The 27,951-nt window shown below is 41.3% G+C and overlaps 1 protein-coding gene across 3 annotated transcripts; it reads left to right on the top strand.

Moving 5' to 3' along the window:
* Positions 1-52: 52 nt before the first annotated feature.
* Positions 53-27,769, top strand: LOC131253401 (ethylene-overproduction protein 1). Of its 3 annotated transcripts, none has more exons than XM_058254370.1 (5): positions 53-2,463; positions 8,726-9,017; positions 9,507-9,774; positions 22,696-22,767; positions 27,149-27,769. In XM_058254370.1, the coding sequence occupies exons 1-5, from the start codon at positions 488-490 to the stop codon at positions 27,388-27,390; spliced, it is 2,850 nt and encodes a 949-aa protein (XP_058110353.1). In that variant the 5' UTR covers positions 53-487; the 3' UTR covers positions 27,391-27,769. The 3 variants fall into 3 exon arrangements, with proteins under 3 accessions (XP_058110353.1, XP_058110351.1, XP_058110354.1); XM_058254368.1 differs by having other exon boundaries at positions 55-2,463; positions 9,465-9,774; XM_058254371.1 differs by lacking the exon at positions 22,696-22,767 and having other exon boundaries at positions 59-2,463; positions 9,465-9,774.
* The last annotated feature ends 182 nt before the right edge of the window (positions 27,770-27,951 follow it).

The raw sequence follows: 27,951 nt of genomic DNA, 5'->3' as shown, positions 1-27,951 counted from the left end.
CGAACCCGGGAAGTGTGAGTGGTTGCGACTCCCAATACAAAGCGTGAAAGACAGCCCGAATTCCTCGGCTCCTCTTCAACCGGTTTTCCCATCCCAGCGACACAAGAGAGAGGGAGAGAGCTCTTTCCTTTCCAAATCGAGAAGAGAGGAAAGAGAGAGAGAGAGAGAGAGAGTAGCCGTTGTAACGGCCACCATTCCATCTGGTTGGAGGCCAACGACGGTATAACCACTATCTCTCGATCATCCCCAAAAATTAAAAAAACAAAAAAAAAAATCCAATTTTTCTATTTTCATTTTCGCCCAAAATTCAAAATTCAAAAAAAAAAACACGATATTTCCTGCATCATCACCATTTCTATCTCTCCCTGGTGGTGTTTGCAGGCTAAGATCTTCTATCTCTTTCTCCACCTATAATCCCAACCATTCAATTAATGCCCCATTCCCACTAACACCATCACAGCCGTCGATCCAATCAATCGCCGATCAAATGCAGCACAACTTCCTCACCACGATGCGCAGCTTGAAGCTGGTGGACGGCTGCAAACCCACCCAAGTCTATGCCCTAAATTCCCAACAGGCGGCCTGTGAGAAGTTGTCGCCAGACCGGACGGCCCGTGCCAACAACATCCGATCAACGGTCCAAAATTCCAGCCTCGTCGAATCCCTACTCCCCTGCGGTCTCCCGTCCACCGATCTCATCGAGCCCCCTATCGATCCCCACCTCAAATCGGTGGATTTCGTTGAATCGCTTGCTGCGATCCATCGCCTCCTCCGTGACTCCTCGCCATCCGATAAGGCCGGCCTCTACCTGTACCAGTACTCCGTCTTCCGGGCCCTTGCCGATCCGAAGCTCCTTCGCCGTAGCCTCCGCGCTGCCCGCCAGCATGCCGTCTCCATCCATGACAAGCTCGTTGCTGCCACGTGGCTGCGATTCGAGCGGCGGGAGGATGAGCTCGATGGGGCAGCCGCCTCGGAATGTGGGGGCCGTATGCTGGAGTGCCCTGCCGCTGCGCTCTTGCCTGGGTATGATCCGGATTCCGCATATGACCCGTGCCCCTGCCGCCAGCCCCCTGCGGCAATGGCCACCGATGATGTTGGGTGCGCGACGGATGATGAGTGCTCGAATGATGAGGAGTGCTCGACGTCAGCTGATGAAGGGGATGTCACATTCTGCATCGGCGATGAGGAGGTTGTCTGCATCCGGCACAATATCGCCATGCTTTCAAGGCCATTCCAGACAATGCTATACGGATGCTTTACAGAGTCGCGGAGGAAGAAGATCAATTTCACGCAGAATGGGATCTCAGTGAAAGCTATGAGGGCTGTTGCCAAGTTTAGCAGGACAGGCCGCGTGGATATGTTCCGGCCCAACATTGTCTTGGAGCTTTTGTCGTTCGCGAATCGCTTCTGCTGCGAGGAAATGAAGTCAGCGTGTGACCGGCATCTGGTGTCGCTCGTGGATTCCATTGACGACGCAGTGATCCTCATCGAATATGGGTTGGAGGAGAGGGCACATCTTCTCGTGGCGTCTTGCTTGCAGGTGTTCTTGAGAGATATCCCGAGGTCGTTCCACCAGCCTGATGTTAGGGGATTGCTTTGCAGTGCGGAGGGCCGGGAGAGGTTGGCTTTGGTGGGCCATGCTTCATTCATGTTATATTACTTCCTGAGTCAGGTGGCGATGGAGGAGGACATGCGATCTAACACGACAGTGATGCTGTTGGAGAGGCTGGGAGAGTGCGCAGCTGAAGGGTGGCAGAAACAGCTTGCGGCTCACCAGTTGGGTTGCATCATGCTCGGGCGGAAAGAGTATAAGGATGCGCAGCGTTGGTTCGAGGTTGCGGCTGAGGCAGGTCACGTCTATTCATTGGCAGGCGTTGCACGCGCCAAGTACAAGCGGGGGCACAAGTATTCAGCGTATAAGCAGACGAATAGCCTCATCTCCGAGTACAAACCAGTTGGGTGGATGTACCAAGAGCGGTCTTTGTATTGCATTGGCAAGGAGAAGATGATCGACTTGGCCACTGCGACCCAAATGGACCCCACCCTCTCGTACCCGTACAAGTACCGGGCCATTGTGATGATGGAGGAGAACAAGGTTGGTGCTGCCATCGTGGAGATCAGCAAGATTCTTGGGTTCAAAGTCTCGACGGATTGCCTTGAATTGCGTGCCTGGTTCTTGCTCGCCAATGAGGATTATGAACATGCGCTGCGGGACATCAGGGCAATGATGACGTTGGATCCAGATTACATGATGTTCCACGGGAAGGTGCATGGGGACCAGCTGGTTGAGATCCTCCGCCAGCACGTACAGCATTGGGATCTATCCGATTGTTGGATGCAGCTGTATGATCGATGGTCCTCTGTCGATGATATTGGGTCGCTGGCTGTCGTCCATCAGATGCTTCCACTGGATGAATCCAGGAGGAGTGTTATGCGGTTTCGGCAATCTCTCCTCCTTCTACGGTCAGTGTTATCACCTGCACTAGTATTAGTTCTTTCATATTATGTCTGCATTGTGACTGGCTTTTGCATATTGCGTCTTTTTACACTTCCGTGAAATATCTATGTTTACATGCTATTCCAAATGAATTCAAATTTAAATCTTAGTCGCCAAGCAATTGGATCTTGCAAGATGATTAGGGGTTCTAGTCTATACTTCGGCTTTTGCATATTGTGTCTTTTTACACTTCCATGAAATAGCTATGTTTACATGCTGTTCCAAATGAATTCAAATTTAAATCTTAGTCACCAAGCAATTAGATCTTGCAAGATGATTCGGGGTTCTAGTCTATACTTCGGCTTTCCCTGTTGCAATTTGAGAGGTTTTGCTTATCCCACTTGCACCTCTCTACATGCAAATCATGCCTACATGGAGTGTGACTGTGGGTACTTATCCTCTGTACACGGAGTCCTTATCCCACTTGCAGCATGTACTGCACTTGTGACTGGGGGTGCAACTCAGGCAAGTTGGGTCAAGCTGAGGGTCAAACCAAGACTGACCCAACCTCAAGAGGACCAACCCAACCCAACCCAAGGCTACCTTGATCTTGGGCGACATTAGTATTGTACCCAGGATTCGGTATGTGGTGCGTTACATCCCTCGAATATGTGGTACACTAGGCATAGGATCATGCTCATTACCACATAGATTGGGTATGCAATATAGTTTTATATGTAAACTCATGTTGCAATTTATATGTGAAATGAGGAATGCTATTTTTCCTTATAATCTAATGCAGGGGGCATTTTCACACCGGGCTCAAGTGGGATGGCCTGTGTCAAGTGAGGGCACACTTGGGGTGGGCAGCCCGTGTGAGGCGAGACTCATGTGAAGTGGGGCCCACGGGGAGGGTTTGGCCGATGGCTTGATTTGGAACAGAAAACATGGGGGTTTCTTGTTTTAGGTAACATTGTTCCAATCCGAACCCAACCTCAAGTCCTCTAGACTTGACCCAACCCGATCCCGAATGCATGCGATTGTTCTGAACCGATCTAACCCGACCCATATTTGCTCAACCTGAACCTAACCAATTTCGAAATGGGATGGCTTTTTTCAACCTGAACCCAACTTGAGGACCTTGGCAACAGACCCAAACCAACCTAAACTCAGGTTAGGTCGATCGGGTTTGGGTCAACCCAAACCCAAGTTGCACCCTACGTGTGACGTCAAACTCGACCCAAACCCAAGTTGCACCCTACGTGTGACGTCCAAACCTACTTTTTAGTTGGGCCCCATGGTGTGTGTAGATGACCTGGATTCATGAAAAGCTATGGGGTAGTTGCTGACTTGGCTCTAGCTTATGCAATGAATCATGATGTGTTCTCCAGAGTCTTACATTGGCAGAAGGAATACTTCTCCATTAATCACAATGCATATACTAGGTGACTATGTAGTGGCGGAAGAGGAGATTGAAGACTGCGAGGGAAGTGGTTTGGAGCAGGAAGGTGGCTAGCGCCTAGTAGGGAGGACGAAGACAAGGTTTTGAGTGGTGCTTCTCCCTCTTTGTTGTGGAGATCTGAAGACTGTCTCAGTTTTGAGAGATTCAGGAGAATCATCGGATTTGTGATTCCTAGAGATCTTAATACTGGTGCTCTGTGCTGCAAGGCATTTCCTACAAATAGTAGGCCTAGAAAACGGTGGTCATTCTGCATGGTGAGGGGTTGGAGGGTGGGTAATGACAGAAAAATTTTCCAAGTAATTTTTTTGAGAGGTTAGGAATGTTTGGATTGCCAAGAAAGGAGATTTCAGGTCTGCTGATAAGGCTCCAGGACCGGATGGCTTCCCGATCGCGTTCTACGTTCAATTTTGGGAAGTGATTAAAACCGACGTCATAGACTTCTTCAATGAATTCCATGTCCAAGGCAAGATCTCTTCCAGTCTGGGGGCAACTTTTATTGCGTTGATTCCAAAGATGGTAGGCGCTGCATCTCCCAAGGACTCCAGGCCCATCAGCTTGGTGGGGGGCCCATACAAGATTCTGGCCAAGGTTCTGGCTTCTTGTATGGGGAAGGTTATAGGGAAGCTAATTTCAGAAAATCAGTGTGCTTTCATTGCGGGAAGGCAGATTGTAGACGCAGCTTTAAGTGCCAATGAAATTTTGGATTCCAGCGCTACATCGGGTCGAAAGTATATAGCTTGCAAGTTAGATATTGAAAAAGCCTACGATCACATTGATCGAGGCTTCCTTCAATACTTGTTACAGCGTATGGGATTCGGGGACAAGTGGAGACACTGGATGCGTGAATGCACAGGATCAACACATTTTTCAATTCTTCTGAACGGATCTCCTAAAGGTTTTTTCAAAAGCAATCGAGGCCTTAGGCAGGGCGATCCCCTCTCCCCCTTTTTATTTCTTTTGGCAGTTGAGGCTTTATCTAGAATGCTCTCGAAAGGGCAAGAGGAAGGTCTGTTTGGTGGGATCGAGATTAAAGGACTGTCACGCCCTATCACTCACATCTAATATGCAGACGACTCCCTTATTTTTTCTGAAGCGTCGAATGAGAAGGTACATAACTTTGGCACAATCATCCGCTGCTTTCAAGTTATTTCCGGGCTGAAGGTGAATATGGCTAAATCGAGGATTTTTGGGATCAACATGGAAAGTGAGGAGGGAACAGTTTTGCTCAATCTCTTGGCTGCTTAGCAGACACTCTCCCGTCCTTTTTTGTTGGCCTACCGCTCTGTATCGGAAAACCTCCTATTTCTTCTTGGGACAAGGTCATTTGCAGGCTCCAGTCGGTTCTCTCGAGATGGAAGAGCCGTTATTTGTCTCTCGGTGGTCGTCTAACGTTAATTAAAGCTGCTCTCTCAAATCTGCCTGTTTACTACATGTCTCTTCTGAGATGCCTGGCCTCGGTAAGAAAGTCGATAGACAAATTGCGACGTGATTTCCTCTGGCAAGGAAAGGAAATAGGTAAGAAATTCCATCTCCTTAACTGGTCGGAGGTCTGCACCCACTTATCTCATGGCGGCGCAGGGGTTAAAGATCTTAAAGATATGAATACAGCTCTCCTTGGAAAGTGGATTTGGAGGCTCGCGGCTGAAGACGGCAGTCTCTGGCGTTCTATTCTAAGGGGTAAATACGGCAGCTGTTCTGATGGCTGGTGGCTGAAAGAATTACCGTCCACCAAAGTCACCCACATATGGAAGGAGATTATGAGAACGAAAAAGGACGTTCTGCCTAACATAGGCCTTATCCTTGGTAATGGTGAAAAAATTCGCTTTTGGGACGATGTCTGGATAGGAGATCAACAATTAAAACTTAGATTCCCTCTCTCCTACCAGATCGCGACGTCAAGAACGGGGTTTGTTGCTGATTTCTTTCATTTTGCTGGAGGTAAGGTTGTCTGGAATGTGAATTGCAGAAGAAATTTAGAAGATTGGGAGGTTTTGGACTATACCGGCCTATTGGAATGTCTCTACTCCTCATCTCCCTCAACCTCAGAAGATGAAATTTATTGGAAACCAGAAAAGTCGTCCCTTTTCTCAGTCCGCTTCCTATACATTCAGCTGCATAAGCAAGAATCTGCGCCTAATTCCAATCACTCTTTTCTTTGGAAGTATGTTGCCCCTCCAAAAATCATCATATTTGGCTGGCTGGTAGGAAAAAAGAAAATTCTGACCATAGACAACCTCATCAAGAAAGGTATGATCCTCCCCAATATATGTCTATGTTGTATGCGTTCGGAAGAGACCGTCGATCATCTTATGCTTCACTGTCAGTTTGTTCACTCCATTTGGGCTGAGTTTATGAACAGTTTTGATATAAGTTGGTGCTTCCCGGCAACGACAGATCTATTCTTGCTAGCGTGGCACGGAACTCATTTGGGTAAGACGAAAACTACTATCTGGAGAATGGTGATCCTGGCAGTGTGGTGGTCTGTTTGGGGGGGAAAGAAACAACAGATGCTTTAGAAATCTCTCCAATTCGGTAGGATCTGTGGCGTCTTCAGCTAAGCGGCTCATCATAGAATGGGCTCTCCATGTTAAGGATCTTTCGGGCCCTGACTTCTTTTTTTTGGGCGTGTAATTTGGGGGCCTGCTTTCTCAGCAGCCTCCCCTCTTTTTTTAATGAAATCTCTTCATCTTTCAAAAAAAAAAAAAAACTTCCCGGAGTTTCTGTACGTGACAAAGACATCACAGTGGAATTCATCCATTAAAAAAAGATAGGTAAAGAAATCACGGGGAAATGCAGCAGCACAAGGATGGCTAAAGCTTGGAAGGAAGATTGAAGACTGTAGTGAGCAATGCCTCAGCAGCTGATAAGAGAAGCATCCCACAGATGTGTCTGGTGAGGAAAGTTGATGTTGGACCACGTGGTCCCCCACTCATCAAAGAAGATCACTAATGGGGGTAGGAGATGCTAGAATGGATCTTCAAGTGGGTCTGACGCATATAAAATCTCATGCTCTTGGTTGTTCTGTGTACAGAGGAGGCTGACATCAGGAAAGGAGGACTGTGCGCGTGGTGAGACAGTGAGAATTATAAAAAGATAGAAATCAATGAGATTAGTAGGAGGATTAGGAGAGAAGAGGTGGATGAGGAAAGGAGTGTAGGTGGTAGCAAAGAAAATCTTTTATTAGGAAAGGTGATCATGATCTCAAGTCCCAACCAGTTGGACCATAATTTACAGTCTACTGAGCAAATAATTTCCATCCTTTCATATGTGCAACATCCAACCCGTTCAATAGGTTGACCCAACATTGGGATTACCTTGTGCAAAAATCAGCCACAGCCACAGCTACTCACTGAGTGGACCACGCTTGTATTTTGTTATTTATAAATTGGTAAACATTGTTTTCGGTGGTGTGGCTTACCTAATGAGTGGATGGGGCTGATTTTTGGCACACGGCGATCCTCATGGTGGGGCCAACCTTTTGGAAGGGTTGGATGTAACATGAACTTGATGGGTGGAAGTTATTCGCTGGGTAGGCCGTAAATTATGGTCCAACCAGTTGGACTTGGAACCTTCTCATTTTAGGAAAGATAAGTGTCATGGCAATTTAGTTTCTAATTGGAACAATGGGCTAAATGAGTGGATTTGCTGATTTGGGGACCTTGTGAAAGATATGAAGGAGAAAGCTTTGTGTCATGCGGGGGTTTATTAGTTTTTACTTCATAGCAATGTTTTAAATAGCTTCGCTATGTGACATGTAGCTTACACTATGTAGTGTAGCTTAGCCTTAAGGCCATGTAGCTCATGAAAGTAGCTTAAGTAACGTGTAGCCTATGCTACATGCTAATTTTGTATATGCTACATGCTACATATCATATGATACACGCTAAATAGCTTACGCTACAAGTTATTTTTTTTACTAAAACATTAAAATCAATTAATGTTTTCAATGATTTTCATTTTTTAATAAAAATTAGTTAATCTTTTCAATGGTTTAGTGAAATAATATAAGTGATAGTATTAAATCAGTTAGGTTGCTCTTTCGTTACCTTTATTCTTAATCTTTGCCTATTTTTCCTATCATGTAGGCTATGTTTGGTTGAACCAAATGTCATTAAAATTTATTATTAATTGGACTAATTTGGTGCAAAATATCATGAAATTTCATGATATTTGGCGCAAGTGCAACCAAGCACAACCTTAGAAATATTGTATAGCTTACACTAAGTGATGTGTAACTTACATTAAGCGACTTGTGGCTTAAGCCTCACGCTTCAGAGAGGTGAGCGCTACACTACACTCTATTCACTACATAAAACACTGATCCATACTCCATAGTAACTAAAGGATGAAGAACATTATCTTTTACTCCAAAACATGTGCCAATTTTGCACATGTATGAGAGCCAAGCCTTCCATTTGGTGTCTCCCACCATACATATGCCCTGGCTCCTTTGCTAGGCAATCCGCTCATCAGGTGGTCACAAGTGACAACATATAGAACTGGACAAGCGAAAATTTGGGCAAGCTTGCCATCCATATGTTTGTACTGTGGCCCACATACAACTGGGCTGTCCTGATTTGTTGGCTAAGGCATGTACATGGTGGGGCCATTTGATGGACAGCTTGGATGCCCCAAAACACGTAGCAGCTCAGTACATGTAACAGCATGTAGAGGGGCTGGGATTTACAAGCACATGGAAACTTATAAACTCTGATTAGGTGTTCACCTTATCAGTAGAGGAATTTACCCTGTCAAGTTTTTTTTAGCTTCTAATTTATGGTTCTCTTATTCTTCCAACATTCTGCCTGATAGATCTGAATTTTCAGGTTAAATTGTCAAAAGGCAGCAATGCGCAGTCTGCGGTTGGCTCGAAACCTTTCGCCTTCTGAGCATGAAAGGCTTGTTTATGAAGGCTGGATTTTATATGACACTGGCCATCGTGAAGAGGCATTATCAAAGGCGGAGGAATCCATATCCATCGAGAGGTCATTCGAAGCTTTTTTCCTCAAAGCGTATGCGTTGGCTGATACGAGTCTTGATCCTTCTTCTTCATCCACCGTCATTGAACTTCTGAAGGAGGCTCTTACATGTCAATCTGATGGGCTTCGGAAAGGGCAAGTAAGCATTCATATTACATACAACATAGGGAATCCCATATCTTGGTCATGTAGGCCTAATTGTTTTATTTGATGAGGCATACTAACGGGAATCACGTATCATGTGTATAAGATTGGGGGTTTTCTTTGTGGCACACATGTTTCAGATCCAGTCCACCCATCAGGTGGGGTCCGCATGAACATGCCTGGCCTAAAATAGGTCAGTCAGGTGGGCCAGCATGTGTATATTGATTATGGACCATTTTTCTATTTTTTTCCTAATTGATTTTTCCATGCACATGTAGCGGACCAGCTGGATCTTTGAGCTAGGGTATGTTCATCATGGGCCCTAGATGATGAATGGCCTGGATCTTTCTCACGTGTGCCACAGTGAAGCCTTTTCTCCTTACATGGACGTGTCTCATTAGCACAGATCTTATTTGATACATCTGATTATGATTTCTTTCAGGCATTAAATAATTTAGGGAGTGTCTATGTGGACTGTGATCAGCTGGATGATGCTAAAACCTGCTATCAAAGCGCTCTTGATATAAGGCACACACGAGCACATCAAGGTCTAGCACGCGTTCATCATCTTAAGAATCAGAGAAAAGCTGCTTATGATGAGATGACCAAGCTGATAGAGAAAGCACGGAACAATGCATCAGCATATGAAAAACGTTCAGAGTACTGTGACCGTGACATGGCAAAGAATGATCTTAGCATGGCAACTCAGTTAGATCCATTGAGGACTTATCCTTACAGATACAGGGCTGCAGGTGAGCTCATTATTCATTTTTATGAAGACCTAAGCTCATTATTCATTTTTATGAAGACCTACTTATTGCATTTCACGTTTGGTGGGAATCATGTTTGGTGGCCCAATTTCTGTTGAAAGCTGCATTTGGCATTTGCATGCTGTGATCAATTGGACTGTCTTGCAATGATTCAATTCAATAAAGAGTTGTGGCCAAAGTGGGGAAGCTCAACTCAGAGTGATTCTAAATGCGATTACTGTCATCTCTGATCCAACTTGAACTGAGTGGAATTGCAATATGGGGTTTTGTTTGTGTTATGAATTAAATAGTCCTCTATAATGAATTGAATGAATTTCCTTTCAATTCAATTGATCATCCTAACGCCTCAATCACTTGTTTATTGAATTACTTTCATGGCGAAACAATGTGTTATAGAAATCTATAACACTAGTTGCTACAGAAATGAAGTTATTCAGATGCAGTAGATGATAAAATGTTGTTGTTGGGTGAGATGTATCTTTCTCCATCTTACAATCTTTTCAGCTTGAGAGAAAACGGCAAGTAACTACTTCTACTCTATGGAAGGAAGTCCTTCTACATGCAAGATCATCCTTCCGTATGAGATCTTAGTTACCAAAGCAGTTGCTGTTTCTGATGTAGTTCTGAACACCAATCCATTACGAGATAATCCTCCTGTCACTGAAAGGATTGTTTGATTTTAGCACAGTGCCTGCTCACCAAAAAGATAAAAAAAGGGGAAGAAAGAAAGAAAAAATAGAAGAAAAAAAACAAAAGAGTGATAAGAAATTATATATATGTTTATGGGAGCCTGCGTGTGTTTGTGCGCCACTAGATGAAGATGCGCTTAGGGCTGTATACACTTAGAGCTGGGGATTGCTGTTGCAAATCCATCCTGTAGCTAGCACACAGTGAGCATAAATCACATGGACGTCTCCAAGAGCTTTTTCTTGATGAAATGTGAAATAATCTTGATGTGCTTTTAACAAACATGGAATTTTGGGTTGACTGCACCCCTTGGGTTTTTTCAAGCACGGGCCTTTAGTATGGACCATTCCTTAAACTGTTTTGCATGGGTTTCTGGAGATTAAAACTACAGTAGAGGAATGAACAAGGATGCTTGAGCAGATGTGGTGGAAGAGGAAGACAGGGTTTTGACATTTCCCCTGGATTAGGAATTGAGGAACCCGTTGGAAATGACTAGTTGATGATTCTTCAACAAGGGTGTAGAAATAAAATATGAAGATTATAAATGTGTTGTCCTCTTTTGTTTTTGTTTTTTCCCATTGTTTAAGTGGACAGATCATTACGCAGTTAAAAGTTTGGAGAATGGAGAAAATAAATGCAAGGTGGTTAACGGATGGAATAGGATAGGAGGGAGGTGAAATGCTACTGGGAAGCTTTAAAATATCTTCATTTGGGGGAGGATCTGGTGATTGTCATGATGAACGATCAGGACATTTCGATCAATTAGCGATGGATATTCTCATGGAACAAATGGGGTTGGGCACTTTGAACTTTTGACTGAAGCATTGTAGTTAATGACTTCATTAACATTGCTCTGATAGACAAGCTGGTAAGCATAGCTGGACTTGTGGCGAAACCCATTTGGGGTAACATAGTTAAACCTTAATTCCAGGAGATCATCTGGGGTTATTTTCTCTGTCCAGAGCAGGATTTTGGGAGATCGTACAAGCGTATTAATCCTTTCATGTGGAAGATTGAACTGATCTGGTAAACAGGAAGGATCGATCTGCCAAAATGAAGCTGCACGGAGTGGAAACTGAGCATCATGCAGCTTTTGGAAGGAAATGATTATTTGTAGGAGGTACCTATCAATGAAAGAAGATAGAAGTTGTAAAGATGACAAGGAGGATAAAGCTGGGCCTCAAGAGTTTCTGGACCTTACTAGATACAAGATCTCTTGGGGTGCGTTGGATTTTATCTGAAACCATTTCGTGGTATGGTAAATGGAAATGGAATTCACAGAAAATGGAAAATTGTGTATTCCATAAGGTAATCTATTCATTTGGTTGGCAGTACTGTTTTCAAGGTATTCCGTATTGGTAACGGTGGCCGTAACGGTCACCACCATTACCGATACGCGTATTGGCCATAACGGCCGATATGGGGGCATTATGACCGTTACGACCCCCGTAACGGTTGAAAATTTTCTTTTGCCCGAAAATTTTTGAAAAAATATCTAGAAAATCAAGAATTAGAACTAGAAATCAGGAAAATTTCAAATATGTATTCATTTTTTGAAATGAACATGTTTATGATAGTGTAACGGTCCACTCTTTGGTGAGAATGTTGTATCGGGTTGTCTAGTGAATTGTTTAATATGATTATGTCTCTAATGTTTACACATCACAATCAAGCATTAGAACTAGAAATCAGAAAAAGGCATAAATATTGCTTTTTTAATTTTTTGAAAAAAAGACCCTCGGAGATTCTATTTACTCAAATCACTTCAATCCACAATTTTAATCTTAAAAGGTATAGTAAGAGTGGTCGAAATCTGTTGTAAAATGGTATAGGGAGAGTTTTTGGAATGAGAAAAGTGAAAAAGAGGAGAAAAATGAATTTAAATAGAAAAAAAGTGATCGTTTTTTGACCATTACGGGAGTAACGGTCGTTATGCCCTGTAACTGCTTTTACGGCCACCTTAACGGCTGATATGGTCTCAAAAAACTAATCGCCCCTTTTCACTCTCGTACCGCGTAACGGTCATAGCCGTTACCTATACTTATCGGCCTTTACGGGCGTATAGTAACGGATACAGAACACCTTGACCGGTTTGCATGGAATTGTGTAGAAATGTGAAGAAGTCAACAGTCAAATGTTTCTTTTGCTTGCTTTCAGTGGTTGGAAATCTATTTATCAACTTTTTTTTGGGTGATGTTGATTTCGGTGTTGTTTTCGTATTATCTTGGAAATGTAAAATGGATTCCATTCGATTTTTATTTTTATTTTTCCCACAAATAATGTCGGATGGTGTGTATATCCTTTTCATTGAAAAGGTATTGTAGAAAAACAAACACTCTTAGAAGAAAATGTCAAGTGCTAGTTGGTTGAAGGGGATGGTGTACATTTTTATTCACACGATCCCATTTTGAGATGTAATCACATTCATAATATCCAGTCTAATTTGGTCAGGTTCAAGGATGGTAAAGCAAGGATGTGCAGTAATTAGCAATTGATAAATCATAATGTTAACAAAGCTTGCTTCCACTAAAAAACCTTGAATCATTCATGTGAAAGAGACTTCACATTATTCACCCATGCTTGCCCCTTGAAGCTAGATTTTCCCATGTAGGTTGTGCTCTCAAAATTCACAAATATATGCTCTATGAACTTGAAGTTGGGTGGTTCACACCTTTGTATTAGCAATTAGTGCTCAACAAAAATTTCACAATTCCATCTTGGTTGATATGGGTTCCCCCCAAACAGTTCTTGCTCCTAAATTGGTGTGGTCGTGAGTTCTTTTCTTAACAAATTCTCTAATCTAGGTTACCTTTGTTTATGACTTGATCTCAATTGATTTTCTGATACATTCGTCTCACACCTTAGTCGTTGAGAGTGATGGACTAAAGAGTAAAGACTAAATTATGAGACGAATGTATCAGAAAATCAATTTGATTTCATGCCTAGGAGGTATGCCACTGAAGCTATTTTCCTCCTTGGACAATTGATGGAGAAGTATAGGGAGAGGAGGATCTCCACATGGTCTTTATTGACTTGGAGAAAGCATACAATAGGGTCCTTAGAAAGTTAATCTGGTAGGTGTTGGGAAATAAAGGAGTCTCAAGAGGATATATTGACATGATTAAGGATATGTATGGAGTGGTAACAAATGTGAAGACCACTAGTGGAGAGATGAATTCCCGATCATTGTAGGCTTACACCAATGGTTGTCATTGAGTCCATACCCCTTTGCATTGGTTATGGATGAGTAACAGGGTATTTACAGGAAGAGATCCCATGGTGTATGTTGTTTGTAGATGACATAGTTTTGATGGACAAGATAAGGGAGGGCATAAACACAAAGCTAGATTTATGTAGGTATGCTTTAGAATCCAAAGGATTTAAAATTAGACAGACTAAAACAATATATATGATAGACTCTGCGTCCCTCATGCATATAACACAGCAATTGGGGACCATCATTGATCTTTTTGTAGATTGTATATTGTAAGTACCCTATTCCTTCCCACTAACCAAGTGAAAGCCGCAATTGTGAGGGGGAGCCCCATAAACTCGACATGGGAAGCATGACCATTACTCCCATAGGGAAGTTAGACATCGTCTTGTAGAAGGAGCGAATGGAGAATCAATGACATTCCCTTGGTCTACACCATTGAATCCCTATCTCTTGATGGTGGCTTGAAATGGTGAAGCCTCTTCAAGAGCCAAATGAACTCAGTTTCCCCGTTTGTCAACTTCCTACATCACCGGAGACAAAGAAGCACTGATCAATGATAAAATCCCTTTCCAGCATTAGACTAGCTAACGTTGGAAACTCTGCTAGAAGAGTTCTCTCACCGATCCATAAGTCTTTCCAAAATTGAATCGTTTTTCCATCACTGCATGAGAAACTTAAACTTGTTTACCAATATGCAAATTGCTTTCCACGGCCCAGAAGCCCTATATAAAGATGAATACTTCATCCACCAACCTCCTTCCCAAACACCTTATTTGCTAGCAATCACCTCCCTCTAGAGCTTCCCATCTTTTACATTGAGCTTCCCAAACTCTTCCCTCACCATTTTAAGCTCTCACTTTCCCCGCTATGAGAGAGATTCAATCTAATATCCTAGCTAACGTCATCATGCATATCCTAGTTGCTCTCAGCTCAACCCAAGCTTCTGTTGCCAGATTGACTGCAACCACCTCCTTGGAGCAGGAGCCCATTGCCACGAGAACTTCCATGAACCAAAGCTCCAAAAGTAACTCCCATAGCTTGACCCATTCCTCCTCTGTGCCAAAAACTGACCTATCTGATTGCTTGTTGATGGAAACCACCGGCCCTCTTAGATCAAAGCTCCAACGAGAATGATCTTGTCAAGATTTTCAGTCGGCTAGAGATAGATCCATACCTCACTCAAACTAAGAGGCCTAAGGACCCTGTCTTCCTTCTCTAAGCCAAAACAAAGGGAGAGCCAATCTCCTAAGTCTGCAATTGAAGGTCCTTCCCTTAGTGTCACCATCAAACTCCACTGGACAGCTTTCCAAGCATGCTCCACCACTCTCGAATGAACTCTCACCACTGGCCCTTTGTGGAGGTTCACACTCCTAAGAATACCATGGTGGAATTCGATGACACGCTGGGAGGTCCAGTTGTTTGGAATGTGACCCTTTGGAACAACTTTGAGTGATGATGAATTGAGGGAGTTCACCACACTCATGTGCTCCCTCTATAAACTAGTATTTGATGCTACAAGTTATGATAGGAATGTTCAGAAATGGTCAGCGAGTCATGGGTTCTCATATAAGTCTCCTTTTGTGGAGACTTGCAAAGTCAGTTATTTGTGTTGCCCATGCGGATATGTGTGCAAAATCCTGATCGCTCCTTGGGTTTCAACCATTCAGTTGGATTGCCATGATGAACAAAATTCTGGTAGTAGATAATTAGAAGAGAATTAAAATGGTGTCGAATATTTTTTTTAGGTAAAAGTGATGAAGAATAGGTTTGATGCGGACATCACACCACTACTCCGTACATATCAGAGATGTAGGCGTCGACAGGTTACATCGGCACTTTAACTTTGCCTAGGCGACTAATGATGATCACTAGTGGCCATCGGCGAGCATTGGAACAACATGGATGGCATGGATCATATTTGGAGATCATCTCACCGTTGATCGTGGTCTACATGATTGTCCATCCATTGGATCATCTTGTGTCCCATCATGGGGCTATCCGATGGTTGGATTATGTTGGACCATTTTGTCAGTTAGTTCTTTTATATTATTTTCTTTTATGTTACTTGATGATATGGACATTTTAGTTTGTGATTGGACTTTTGGGAGGGTAGATTAGACTTTTTACTTTTTAGGACATAATGGGTATTTTTGTTTTTGTTGCTAAAATGGTAAAATTGTCATTTCAACCAATTTTTGCTATAAAATAAAGTAAGAGGGGATGTCCAACCATAATTGTAAATTTGGAGAAATTTTTGAGGAGGCCTCGTAGAGATCCTTTCTTCCTTTCATCTTCCTTCATCATTGTGAAGGCTAGATCTTTGGATAGAAGCCTAGAGGGCGTGAAACCACTCTATCCTTCGTCCCTAAGATCATTCCTCTTTCACTTCATGTTTGATGGTTTGTAGGTGGTAGATTCCTTTGAATCTTCAAATCCAAAAAGGTAAGATTTTATCTTTCATTGCCCTCTCTTGAATTATTATTTTTTTACCTGATCCTAAGAGGCTCAGTCCTTTTCCATTATTATCGGACCTAACTCATGCGTGGATTTCAAAATTTCACCTATTGAGCCGGATTATTCATATGCTAGTTGGAAGATCTTTATCTTCCTTGGGCCCTATTTTCCAGGCATTTTGTTTGGTCAAAGGGCTGATGACTATGATTTGGTCTCAGATCATACCCGTCATCTCTTGGGTTTCACGTTGTTTGCATGTGCATCACATTTAACTTGGTGATTTTCTTTTATATAACTTTGATTTTATATTAGATCTAAGTCACATGGTTGGATTTGAATCATTCTACATCAAATCTTGGTATCAGAGCAAGTTTATCTTAGGAGTCCTTTTCACACATATCGTATGTTTGATTGTATGCATCTAGAATAGGTTGTGTCAAGTTTCATGCATAAGCATAAATTCAGCATATGCATCATATCCAATCAAGTCTTGCATTATAAAATCTGAAGTTACAGCACTTTATCGGAATTTACTGCGCAAATCTAAATTTTATTGCAATCTGGAATTTTTGTGCAAATTTGAATTTCTGCGTAAATCTGAATTTTATTGCAATCTGAAAATTCTGCGCAAATTTGAATTCCTGCGCAAATCTGAATTTTATTGCAATCTAAAATTTTTGTGCAAATCTGAATTCCTGCGCAAATCTGAAATTTATTGCAATCTGAAAATTTTGTGCAAATTTGAATTTCTGCGCAAATCTGAATCTTATTGCAATCTGAAATTTTTGTGCAAATTTGAAATCTGGCCCAAATCTGATTGTTTATACATATCTGGAATTTCCAGCACAATCAGAAATTCGGGTGCGACTGAAAATTTTTGCATGCTGCTGAGTATTTTTGTGTACAACAGAAAATTATCCAATTTGCTGAATTTTTTGTGTATTGCAGAAGATTCTGCACATTGTTGAACTTTCTACTTACAGCAGAATCCTCTGCAATACACAGAAAATTCAGCAAATTGGATAATTTTCTGTTGTACACAGAAATACTAAGCAGCATGCAGAAATTTTCAGTCGCACACAAATTTCTGATTGTGCTGGAAATTCCAAATATGTACAAACAATTAGATTTGGGCCAGATTTCAGATTTACACAAAAATTTCAGATTGCAATAAGATTCATATTTGCGCAGAAATTCAAATTTCCACAGAATTTTTAGGTTGTAATAAATTTCAGATTTGCACAAAAATTTCAGATTTGTGCAGAAATTCAAATTTGCACAAAAATTTTAGATTGCAATAAAATTCAGATTTGCGCAGTAAATTCCGATAAAGTGCTGTAACTTCAGATTTTATAATGCAAGACTCGATTGGATATGATGTATATGCTGAATTTATGCTTATGCATGAAACTTGACACAACCTATTCTAGATGCATACAATCGAACATGTGATATGCGTGAAAAGGACTCTTATGCTAAACTTGCTCTGATACCAAGATTTGATGTAGAATATGATTCAAATCCAACTATGTGACTGAGATCTAATATAAAATAAAAGTTATATAAAAGAAAATCACCAAGTTAAATGTGATGCACATGCAAACAACGTGAAGCCCAAGAGATGACTAGTATGATCTGAGGCCAAATCACAGTCATCAGCCCTTTGACCAAACAAAATGCTTGGAAAATAGGACCCAAGGAAGATAAAGATCTTCCAGCTACCATAGGAATAACCTGGGCTCAATAGGTGAAATTTTGAAATCCACGCATGAGTTGGGTCCGATAATAATGGGAAAGGACTGAGGTGGCCCTTAGAAGCAGGTAAAAAAATAATAATTCAAGAGATGACAATGAAAGAGAAAATCTTACCCTTTTGGATTTGAAGATACAAAGGAATCTACCACCTACAAACCATCAAGCATGAAGTGAAAGAGGAATGATCTTAGAGACAGAGGATAGGGTGGCTTCACACCCTCTAGGCTTCTTTCTAAAGATCTAGCCTTCACAACGATGAAGGAAGATGAAAGGAAGAAATGATCTCTACGAGGCCTCTTCAGAAATTTCTCCAAAATTCACAATTAGGGTTGGACGTCCCCTCTTGCTTTATTTTTTAGCAAAAATTGGTTGAAATGACAATTATACCATTTTAGTAACAAAAGTAAAAATAACGATTATGTTTTAAAAAGTAAAAAGTCTAATCTACGCTCCCAAAAGTCCAATCACAAACTAAAATGTCCATATCATTAAGTAACATAAAGAACTAACTGACAAAATAGTCCAACATAATGTGGTCATCTATTTCTGCATTGCGAGGCAACGCATGAGATTTAGGGCCATTTCTTCAAATTATTCACCATTAAGCAGTTGATGGGGTGGTTAGTTTTTTATGTTATGCTAGGTGGGCGGTTGGCCCTTTGTCTCCACTAGGAAGATTGTCCCTTTTGCAATCTTGTTGCTTGTTTGCAAGGAGAGGAATGGTAGGGTTTTTGAGGATAGAGTTGCTCCTCTCTTCCTCAAGTGGAGTATTGCTTGCTGGTTTCTGAGTGGGCATCTTATTGAGTTCGCAGGGGTTTCGTTGGACTTGTTGCACAATGATTGGTAGTTGATATTTTTATTTATTTATTTTACTAAAAGGCTTGGTTGGCTGGGTGGTTGTTATTGTCTAGTTTTTTTTTTTTTTTTTTTTCCAGGGCTACTTTCGTTAGTTTTTGTGAGTATTGCACAGTCTAGGGCTGTCAATGTGCTAGGCTCAGGCCAGGCAAAATCAAAATTTTGAATAGGCCCAGCATGTCAGGCTGGTTCCTAACAATTTGTCCCGTTGACTGCCCTATGGTCACCTATGCATGTTTCACTCTTTTCTCTATATCTGTTTTGAAGAGCTTAATGATATGGTTCTTCTCAAAATAGTAATAGTGATAGTGATAATGATAGTGATGGTGATAGTAATAGTAATAAATCAAAATCATTTGTTCCCCATTTTTTGACTTTTGCTTGACAAAAATGCCCTTGCAAATTGCCATGACCCAAATACCCCAAGGCAAACCTGATATGCAATCTATGACATATCATATGGCTACTCTATACTTCTATTTGTGCAGGCACACTGTTAAATGTGCCGATAGGCCAATATATCTGTTGACACGTTGATGCAGGACATGAAAATTAAATATGATATGCAAGATTTCAGGCTTTAGATCATACTAATTTTAAAACAATTACAAAAATTCCACATCCCACATAAAGTCAAGCATTCAACAAGGGGAATCTACGAGGGTCCAAGCCTACACATGTTAGGGCTGTCAATTAAAATTATAGACCAAACAATGCTCAAAGGAGAGTAAATTCATCCACACATGCAAAGGATTATTTTCCAATCTAAGGGATTCACATGTTTCAAATCGGGAAATCCTAGGGTTGGCAAAAGTGGAATAAAACTTGGGATTTAGGATTATCTAGGGTTAAGGTTAGGGAAATAAGGCGAGAGGGGAGTGAAATAGAGGAGAGAGACAAACCTGAGATGATCCACATGTGTGGACAGCGATCGGGTCGAGATGCATGTGCGTGGGATCCTGCTCGCACGTGTGTGGGGCCCACGAACCCAAAAAGGGCAAGCTTGGGTCTAGTCGGCCAGGGGTGGGCTACACACACACACAAAATTTCAGGCTGATCCGACGTCCGGTCTGTGTATGGTGCTCCGCCTAAGTTTCAACCCTCCTGCAAGGCCTGATTTTGCAAATCTGCTGTAGAGGAATGATCGACTACAAAAGTGGGTGAATTTGATGATCGGATGACTGTAGGAGATGATGAATATTGAGGATAGGAGGTGGGGGCGATTTGGGATGGGTGTGGCTTCGCACCACGGTAGTTAGCCCTTCGAAGAAGGGAGGGTTTTGCACCCAATTAGATTTCCACAACTCAGAGAATTAGAGAAGCAGGAAAACGCAAAATTTTATTAATAATCTTTAATGAAAAAAACCTACAAGGGGTTGCCTATTTATAAGAAAACCTTATACCCCAAAAGGCCCGCCATGTGCCTGCACTATTACTTAGAGATGAAGTAACAAAAATAACAACTAATCAAAGCAATCTAAACCGTTCATGATGTTTCTAATAATGATAATAAGCAAAACTCAAAGTCCTAGATCATCTAGGGTAGTGGGCCACAATCATGAGATCCAATAGTGGGATTCACATGATGATCGGATCTACTCCAAGGAACCATAGCATAGTCCTCTAACTAGGAGGCCTTCCATGGATGTCGTCATCGATTTAGATCGAAGGTGGGCCCCTCCTCCTCCTTGCGTACGTGCGTAGGGGGGGCGTGCGTGTGCGCGAGATGTCCTCATCACATGTTTGGTATTGCGGGTCAGTGATACGCAACCAGTGGGTATACAAAAATTACATGATGTCAACGATATTATCATTAGTATTGGCCAATATGTCATGGTATCAATATTATTGCGGTATGTCGGCACTAGATCAGTTCTACAAATACAAAAGCATTGAGCGAAACTTGCAATATGTTTGCAAGTATCAATCGATACCAGTAATAGCTAGGATCTTCTGGATCATGGGAGCTTTTAGTTCACGAGCTATCCATGGTGAGGATCATCACATCAACATGTGAATCACCTTCTCATGTTTTCAAAGGTGCAGAGGCACTAATATAATTTCAATGCTTGATTTGTCTATTTATTCTGTAACTTGATTCTCAAGAATTGAAGATTCCCACAATCTGCATACTTGATATTTCAGTTCAGTTTTGAAACAGCAAATTGCTAACTTTTAGTTGGAGATTAAGCTTCAATAGTATCCCGAAGGTGACTTGCCGAGTTGTTGGCAAAACATATTTGCATCCTTTTACACTCTCTCAAGGCCACATTGCAGCAATTGACATCATTACGCACTCAAGGACACATTACGCACTAAAGCTAGCCCTACAAAACTTACAAGCAAATAACAATTGACATCATTACGCACTCAAGGACACATTCCTTCCTCATCGGGATCATCAATTACCACCGAAGCTGGCCTTGCAAAACTTACAAGCAAATTGATATTTGCTGCACTCAAGGACACATTACGCACTAAAGCTGGCCCTACAAAACTTACAAGCAAATAACAATTGACATCATTACGCACTCAAGGACACATTCCTTCCTCATCGGGATCATCAATTACCACCGAAGCTGGCCTTGCAAAACTTACAAGCAAATTGATATTTGCTAGGATAGTAACTATGGTTGTGCCATTGCCTATTTAGTAACATTATAAATATTTGGGAAGAGTGTGTAAAGTTATATCAGGCAAACTTTTAACTGTAAAACACAGGTTACTTGTCTTACATGTGTGCATTAAGAGCTGGAAGGTGGGACTAGAAGGCAGAAAGGTTGGCGTTACAAATGGAGGTATAATTACAAAGTGTGGCAAAGAAGCAGAAATGCAGAAAACCTCAAAGCATACAAAAAATGTTAAAAGAAAGAAAAGAAAGTACTGCGCGTATAACAAATTGTATGATAGGTCAATACAATAGACAAGAAGAATTATTTTACAAACTGCAAAACTAAGGGAGAGGAAAAATAGATATTTAAACCTTGTTAGATGCATCAAAGGTGAGGATCAGAGGGTCTTGGTGAAGGACAATGAGAGTAGAGAAATGGAGAGATTACTTGTAGAGGTTGTTGAATGAAGATGTGAATAGAGGGATGTAGCTTGGAGCAGCCTGGACTTTGAGGGATTGGGGGGGATGTGCATTTTCATAGGCTTCAGATGAGGGAAGTAAAGGCATCCTTGGGAGATGAGTAAAGGAAAGCTAGTGGGGATGGATGATGTACTGGGCGAAGTTGAATTATTACTATGGTTAATGAGTCTTTTCAACAAAACTTTGCAGAACAAGAAAAAAGAAGATGAATGGAATGGAAACATCGTGGTACCTATCTACAAGGACGAAGGGTCTCGACAAGGTTGTGCCAACTATCTGAAGATCAAACTTATAGTCACATTGTCAAGCTCCAAGAGAGGGTGGTTGAACAAAGACTAATATGAGAAACAAGGATATTAGAACATCATTTGAATTTGTGCCAATTAGGTCAATATTAGAACATATTGAGGATGTTTGTTACAAGAACTAAAATGGCTTGCGATGAGGCCTATGAGTTCCCAGTGGTAGTGGATCTTCATCAAGGTTGACACCAAGCCATTACCTTTTATTGCTTGTTTTAAATGTGAATTAATCATTAGTGTTCAGGATGAGGCATGGTGTGTTGTAAAGGCCGTCACGTAAAGGGAACAGTGGCAATCGTTACACATTATCGGGTTGTAACGGTAGTAACATTCGTTGCGGAAAAAATGACTAGTAACGATTGTTACAGCCCCCATAACAGCCCGTTACACCTCCCATAAAGGCCATAACAGCCCGTTACACCTCCCGTAACGGCCGTTATAGCCCGTATCGTAAAGGTAACAGTGGTGGCCATTACGGCCACCGTTACTGTTATGGAATACCTTGGGACGAGGTCCTTCAGTATATGTCTTTTTTTTTTTAGATGGTGTGGTGTTGGTCAACAAGATCAAGGTTACGTGGCTTGTGGGTTGCTTCCATACGTGGTACGGAAAGGGTATGCTACTTCCTCTTATATGTAGTATGCCAGGGGTAGGATCATGTGCATCAGTCCAACACATACACTTTGGATGCAATAGTTTTAAATGTTATTATATTGTAGGACCCTGAATGCTTAGTGTTATATGATAACTAAATAAATAAAAGTATAAATCTCTGAATTGTACATATAAATTTGCATTGACTTAATCAACAGTAAGAATATAGATCCATAATTATGGTTCGCTAAAAATAGTGATCTTGATCACAAATGGCCTATAAATCCGATTGCTCGATCCGGGTTTCATGTTTTAGGTTACATTAAACGAGACTAGTTGGGGGGGGGGGGGTGTAAATGCTAGATTGGGGGTTTAGAGGAAGGCTTTAGAGTTCAGAAGCTTAAGAACTAGCAGAATCAGTATGGATTATTGGAATGCAACTTTAGTAGGAATAATTATAAAGGCAAGGGCTTAGTTAAAACTGGTGGTCAAGATATTTTTTGAAGTTATTTATTTCATTACCTTGGTCTGTTATTCATAAGGATGGGGAGAGATGAGGTTGTTTTCACTAAAATTAGAGTTGGGTGGATGGAGTATTGCCTCTGGAATGTTGTGTGATTGCCACATGCCTATAAAACAGAAGGGAAACTTTTGTAATATAGTTATTGGATCAGTTTGCTATATGGGATAGTGTTGGACTTTTGGCTTGTTGGATGGAATAGGATTCTCACCATCGACAACTTAAGAAAAAAGGGGTTTAATGTTAGTCAATGCTTGCCCTCTCTGCTTGCAAGATGATGAATCAGTGAACCATCTCTTCCTACATTGTGTGTTTGCTAGAGAGGCACGGAACAACTTCTTTGGCATTTTTGGGGTGTCGTGGGTCATGCCATAATCAATCAATGTCTTCCTAGTGCAGTGGCACGGAGGTGGGGTAGCTAATTTGGGCCTCGAGGTGTGAAGAATCTCTCTTTTGGTGGGATTATGGGCCATCTGGAAGGAGTGGAACAACAAATGCTTTCAGAATGTGTTAGACAGTCCAGACAATATCTTCCTTAGGGCCAAATCTTTTGTTTTAGAGTGGGCAGCGACGTCCCCTAAATTTAAGGATTCTAGGTAGTTCGGGTTGTATTTTTTTGGCCTTCTCGCCTACTGCACTGGAGGTGTATCTGATGCGGACATCAGTGGTGCACCCTTTAGAGTGCATTAGCGGAGGAGGCATTGCCGACAGAGTACCGGAGCGGAGGAGTTGATGTGGATAGACATTGGGTCCATCGGACCAATTTTCTGACGCGCTACGAGTGTTGGAGCGACATGACCGCACCCTGACCATAGATCCATGGGTCGGATTTCACACCCTACTACATGGGTGTTTTAGTTTTAGGCATTTTGTTCTTTTTTCTTATTTTAGGGGCTTTATTGCACTTTCTTTATTTTTTTCGTCTTTTTGTTATTTTTGTTATTTTCAGGGGCTTTAGTGCACTTTTACTTTTTCCATAGCTTATATTTCTTCTTCTTTATTCAAGAGATTATGGTTTCAGGATTGGCTCTTAGATGTTGAGGATTCTACTCAGATTTCAGGTTTCCTTCTTTCTAGATTTTCGAGGTGCAAAAGAAATGTAAGAATCATCCTCATTTTCTTTTGACGACAAAAGGACCTATACTTTCTTCATCTCGAACCCTTCATTCTTCCCCCCTTTCGTTCTTCTCTGGATATCTCCTTTCTAGTTTGAATGAAAAAGAAACATGGTTAGTCAATAGAATTAGATCCAAACTTGACCGTGGACTGACTTATGTTAGATTTGGAATATCCTTATATCCCCAGGTCCTTCCTTTCTACTGTTTACGCGATTTTATGCTAAGGGGCATGATCCTGATGGAATGACCTCATATTTGTATTGAAATTTACCTAATCCGTTTGATTGGAAACGGTTAGTTGATTTGTGTATTTACTTGGACATTCTTTAACCTAATTATACATGCATTTAGAATTAGGTCATCACATGTCCCTGCATCAGTTTCTCTTTTGTTATGTATTCTTTTGGCTTTGCCGCTTATCAATAAATTGTCATCCCTCAAAAAAAGAAGAAGATAGTGTTGGACGCAGTGTTGTTACATGCCATCACATATGCCATTTGGAGACCATGGGCCGGATATGCCATAGTGGCATATCGGTTTTTGTACCATTGGGCATTATCCAATCACACAAAGAAGTATGCTACCATGTGAGCCACAATCATGCGAGTATGCCATCACATACTAAGGTGCCATTTGATAAACTGAAAAATAAACTCTGAAAATTAATGTAAGTACTGAAAAAGTAAATTGCGGAATTGTAATTTTGAAACAATTCTAGAAATAGTCAAAAGTGAATAAAAATTAATGCACCATCACTTTCAGCATTCAACTTTCAACATTAAGTGAAGGGAGGGGAGCTGAAAAAAAGGATCCATATTTTCAGTGAAAATTAATTGAAGTGCATAATAAGATGGATTTGCCAAATGATCTGAATCAGTGAAAATCACTGAAAACATCAATTTCAGTGACAAGTGCTGAAAATAAGTTTGATCAAATGGCCCCTATGTATGCGATGATAGAATGTCCCAACAGTTGGATCATTTTTGCCCCCCACACCACACGCACAAAAAAATAATCTCTCTCTCTCTCTCTCTCTCTCTCTCTCTAATGCTCTTATGTCTCCTATTATATCTCACTCTAATACTCATTCTCTATTACACTTCTAATATTCTTACATATATATATATATATATATATATATATATATATATATATATATTCCATTTCCCCCTTTTTTCAATAAATAAATAAATTTGGGGGCTGTGCATTCGCATATGCGGTTATGCGATTGCAGATGCACACAGCCCCCTTAGGTTGAATGCAATTACTTATGCCATTTGACAACATTGGTTGGACGGTTAGAAGGTATTATAAGCAGATGGTGAATGTTGCGAGGGGAGGATTTTGAGATGACATGTGGGAGACTAGGAAGGATAGAATTAAGAATGAAAGTGATTTGAAGCAGTTTAGTAGTTGTTCCAATAAGAGATCAACTGATGGAGTGGATAGAGATGGTTCGGTTATGTGCAATGAAGATTGGAGACAGCTCCTGTAAGGAGGGGAGCATTGACTGAGGTTCAAGGGACTGAAAAGAGCATGAGAGGAAGACCTGAAAGGACTTGGATTGAGGTGGTGAGAAGGGATGTGAAGGCTTGTTGACTTAGAATAGGGCCTTTGATAGGAATGATTTGTGAACGGGATTCATGAACCACAAATAGCTAGGACAAAGGCTATGATGACAAGTGACGACTGTGGTTGAAGGGACTGAAGAGAGCATTAGAAGAAGACCTGAAAGGACTTGGATCTAGGTGGTGAGAAGGGATGTGAAGGCTTGTTGACTTACAGGATAGGGCCTTTGATAGGAATGATTGAAACAGGATTCATAACATCAGCCACAAATAGCTAGGGCGAAGGCTATGATGATGACAGTGACGATGGCGATTATGGAAGGAGATCCAGTTCACCTGGTGGACAGTTTTTGCCCTCCCTGTCTGTACCATCCACATTGCCTCCGTAATGATGATCTGAACTATTCATTCATTGAGGACAAGGTCAATGAGTTTTGAAGTGGGAGGATGAAAATTTTCCTCCATAATGGACTGATTTCCATATGCTGCATGCCTTAGCGTAGCCTTTCTGCTACATAGCTCATTGAGATAGCTTAAGTCACATACAGCTTAGTAAACACCAAGTATCATGCTTTGCAGGCTGCGCTACACGTTACGTAGCTTACACTAGAGTTATTTTTCACTAAAACATTAAAATCAATCTATGTTTCAATGATTTATTACATTTTCCTATATTCCACAAAAAAAAATAAAAAAATAAAAAAATAAAATAAAATGTTTTCAATGATTGTTGTGAAATAGTATAAGCAAGAGTATTAAATCAGTTCCTTTGCTATTTTTTTTTTAATCTATATATTTAATCATTGCCCTATTTTTCCCATCTTTTTAGGTGCGTTTGGTGGAACCAAATATCATGAAATTTTATTATTAATCAGTCTGATTTGGTGCAAAATATCACAAAATTTCATGATGTTTGACATAACCAAATGCAGCCTTACTAAAAATCTTAGCATGTCGTTTCGCTACACGCCACGTACTTTATGCCTCACACAGGGGGGTGAATGCTACGCTACACACTGTTCATTATTTAAGAAACTGATAATAATAAAAAAAAGCTTTGGATGTTTTTCTTTGATAGAAATCCTCCTGAACTTGTCGGTAAACGCTCACATTCGAATCAAGTTGTTATTTCAATGCATTTCGATTACCTGGGCCATTCTGAATTTCTTATAACATCCTGAATTTCTTGCTGCAGTCCTGATGGATGATCACAAGGAAGCAGAAGCAATTGCAGAGCTAACGAAGGCAATAGCATTCAAACCAGACCTTCAGCTACTTCACCTTCGGGCAGCATTTCATGATTCAATGGGCAATGCCGCAGCCACTCTCCGAGATTGTGAGGCGGCCCTCTGTCTTGATCCAAACCACGTGGATACACTCGAACTCTATAATAAAGCTTGCGACCGAAAAGACCAACATGAAAGTCAACAAGAATAGTAAAAGACACTTGAATTGTTGCCCAAATTCTTTATTGGCAAAAACATTGCCACCCTTAGCTTGGGGTTTCCAGAGCGGCTTAGAAGCTTCCGGATGCAGATTGGCAGCTGCCAAGAAAACACGAGAGGAATAGACAGATGCAGAAGAGTGCATGCATATGTTTCTATACTTGGGTGGCAAAATCAATTGATCGGATTGGAGATGCTGCTGCCCACTTGTCGGGCCGCACTGTAAGTTGGTTGTGTAAAGATATGTATACACGAAATGGCAGGTGAAGATGGATTCACCTGTGTAATTTTCCAATTGCTGTTTCTTGTATTTGTTTACCTTTTTTCACAAATTTTCCCTGATTAAAGAAACAAAAGCACTGCATTGTTTCCTTTATGGTGTTATCTTGGATATGAATAAGCTTGAAAGAATTTTAGCTGTTTCTCTTGGCTTTTGCCTTCACTTCCTCTCCTAGGTCCTGCACAATCTATGCACAATGAACGACAGGCAGAGAACTGATGGGGCCATCATGCAGCCCAGATGGGCCTCAGTTATCTCAAGGGCTGGGATGAG

The sequence above is a fragment of the Magnolia sinica genome, chromosome 8 (assembly GCF_029962835.1).
Source record: "Magnolia sinica isolate HGM2019 chromosome 8, MsV1, whole genome shotgun sequence".
In the NCBI taxonomy this organism is placed as follows: domain Eukaryota; kingdom Viridiplantae; phylum Streptophyta; class Magnoliopsida; order Magnoliales; family Magnoliaceae; genus Magnolia; species Magnolia sinica.
The sequence above is the reverse complement of the archived record's forward strand: the minus strand, read 5'-3'. Positions and strand labels throughout refer to the sequence as shown.

Excerpts from the sequence above, each read along its gene's own strand:
- LOC131253401 (XM_058254368.1), top strand. The coding sequence starts at position 488 with ATGCAGCACAACTTCCTCACCACGATGCGCAGCTTGAAGCTGGTGGAC. Across the intron at positions 9,018-9,464 it reads ATGGGCTTCGGAAAGGGCAA|GCATTAAATAATTTAGGGAG; the intron begins GTAAGCATTCAT and ends GATTTCTTTCAG. Across the intron at positions 9,775-22,695 it reads TTACAGATACAGGGCTGCAG|ATGGTGTGGTGTTGGTCAAC; the intron begins GTGAGCTCATTA and ends TTTTTTTTTTAG.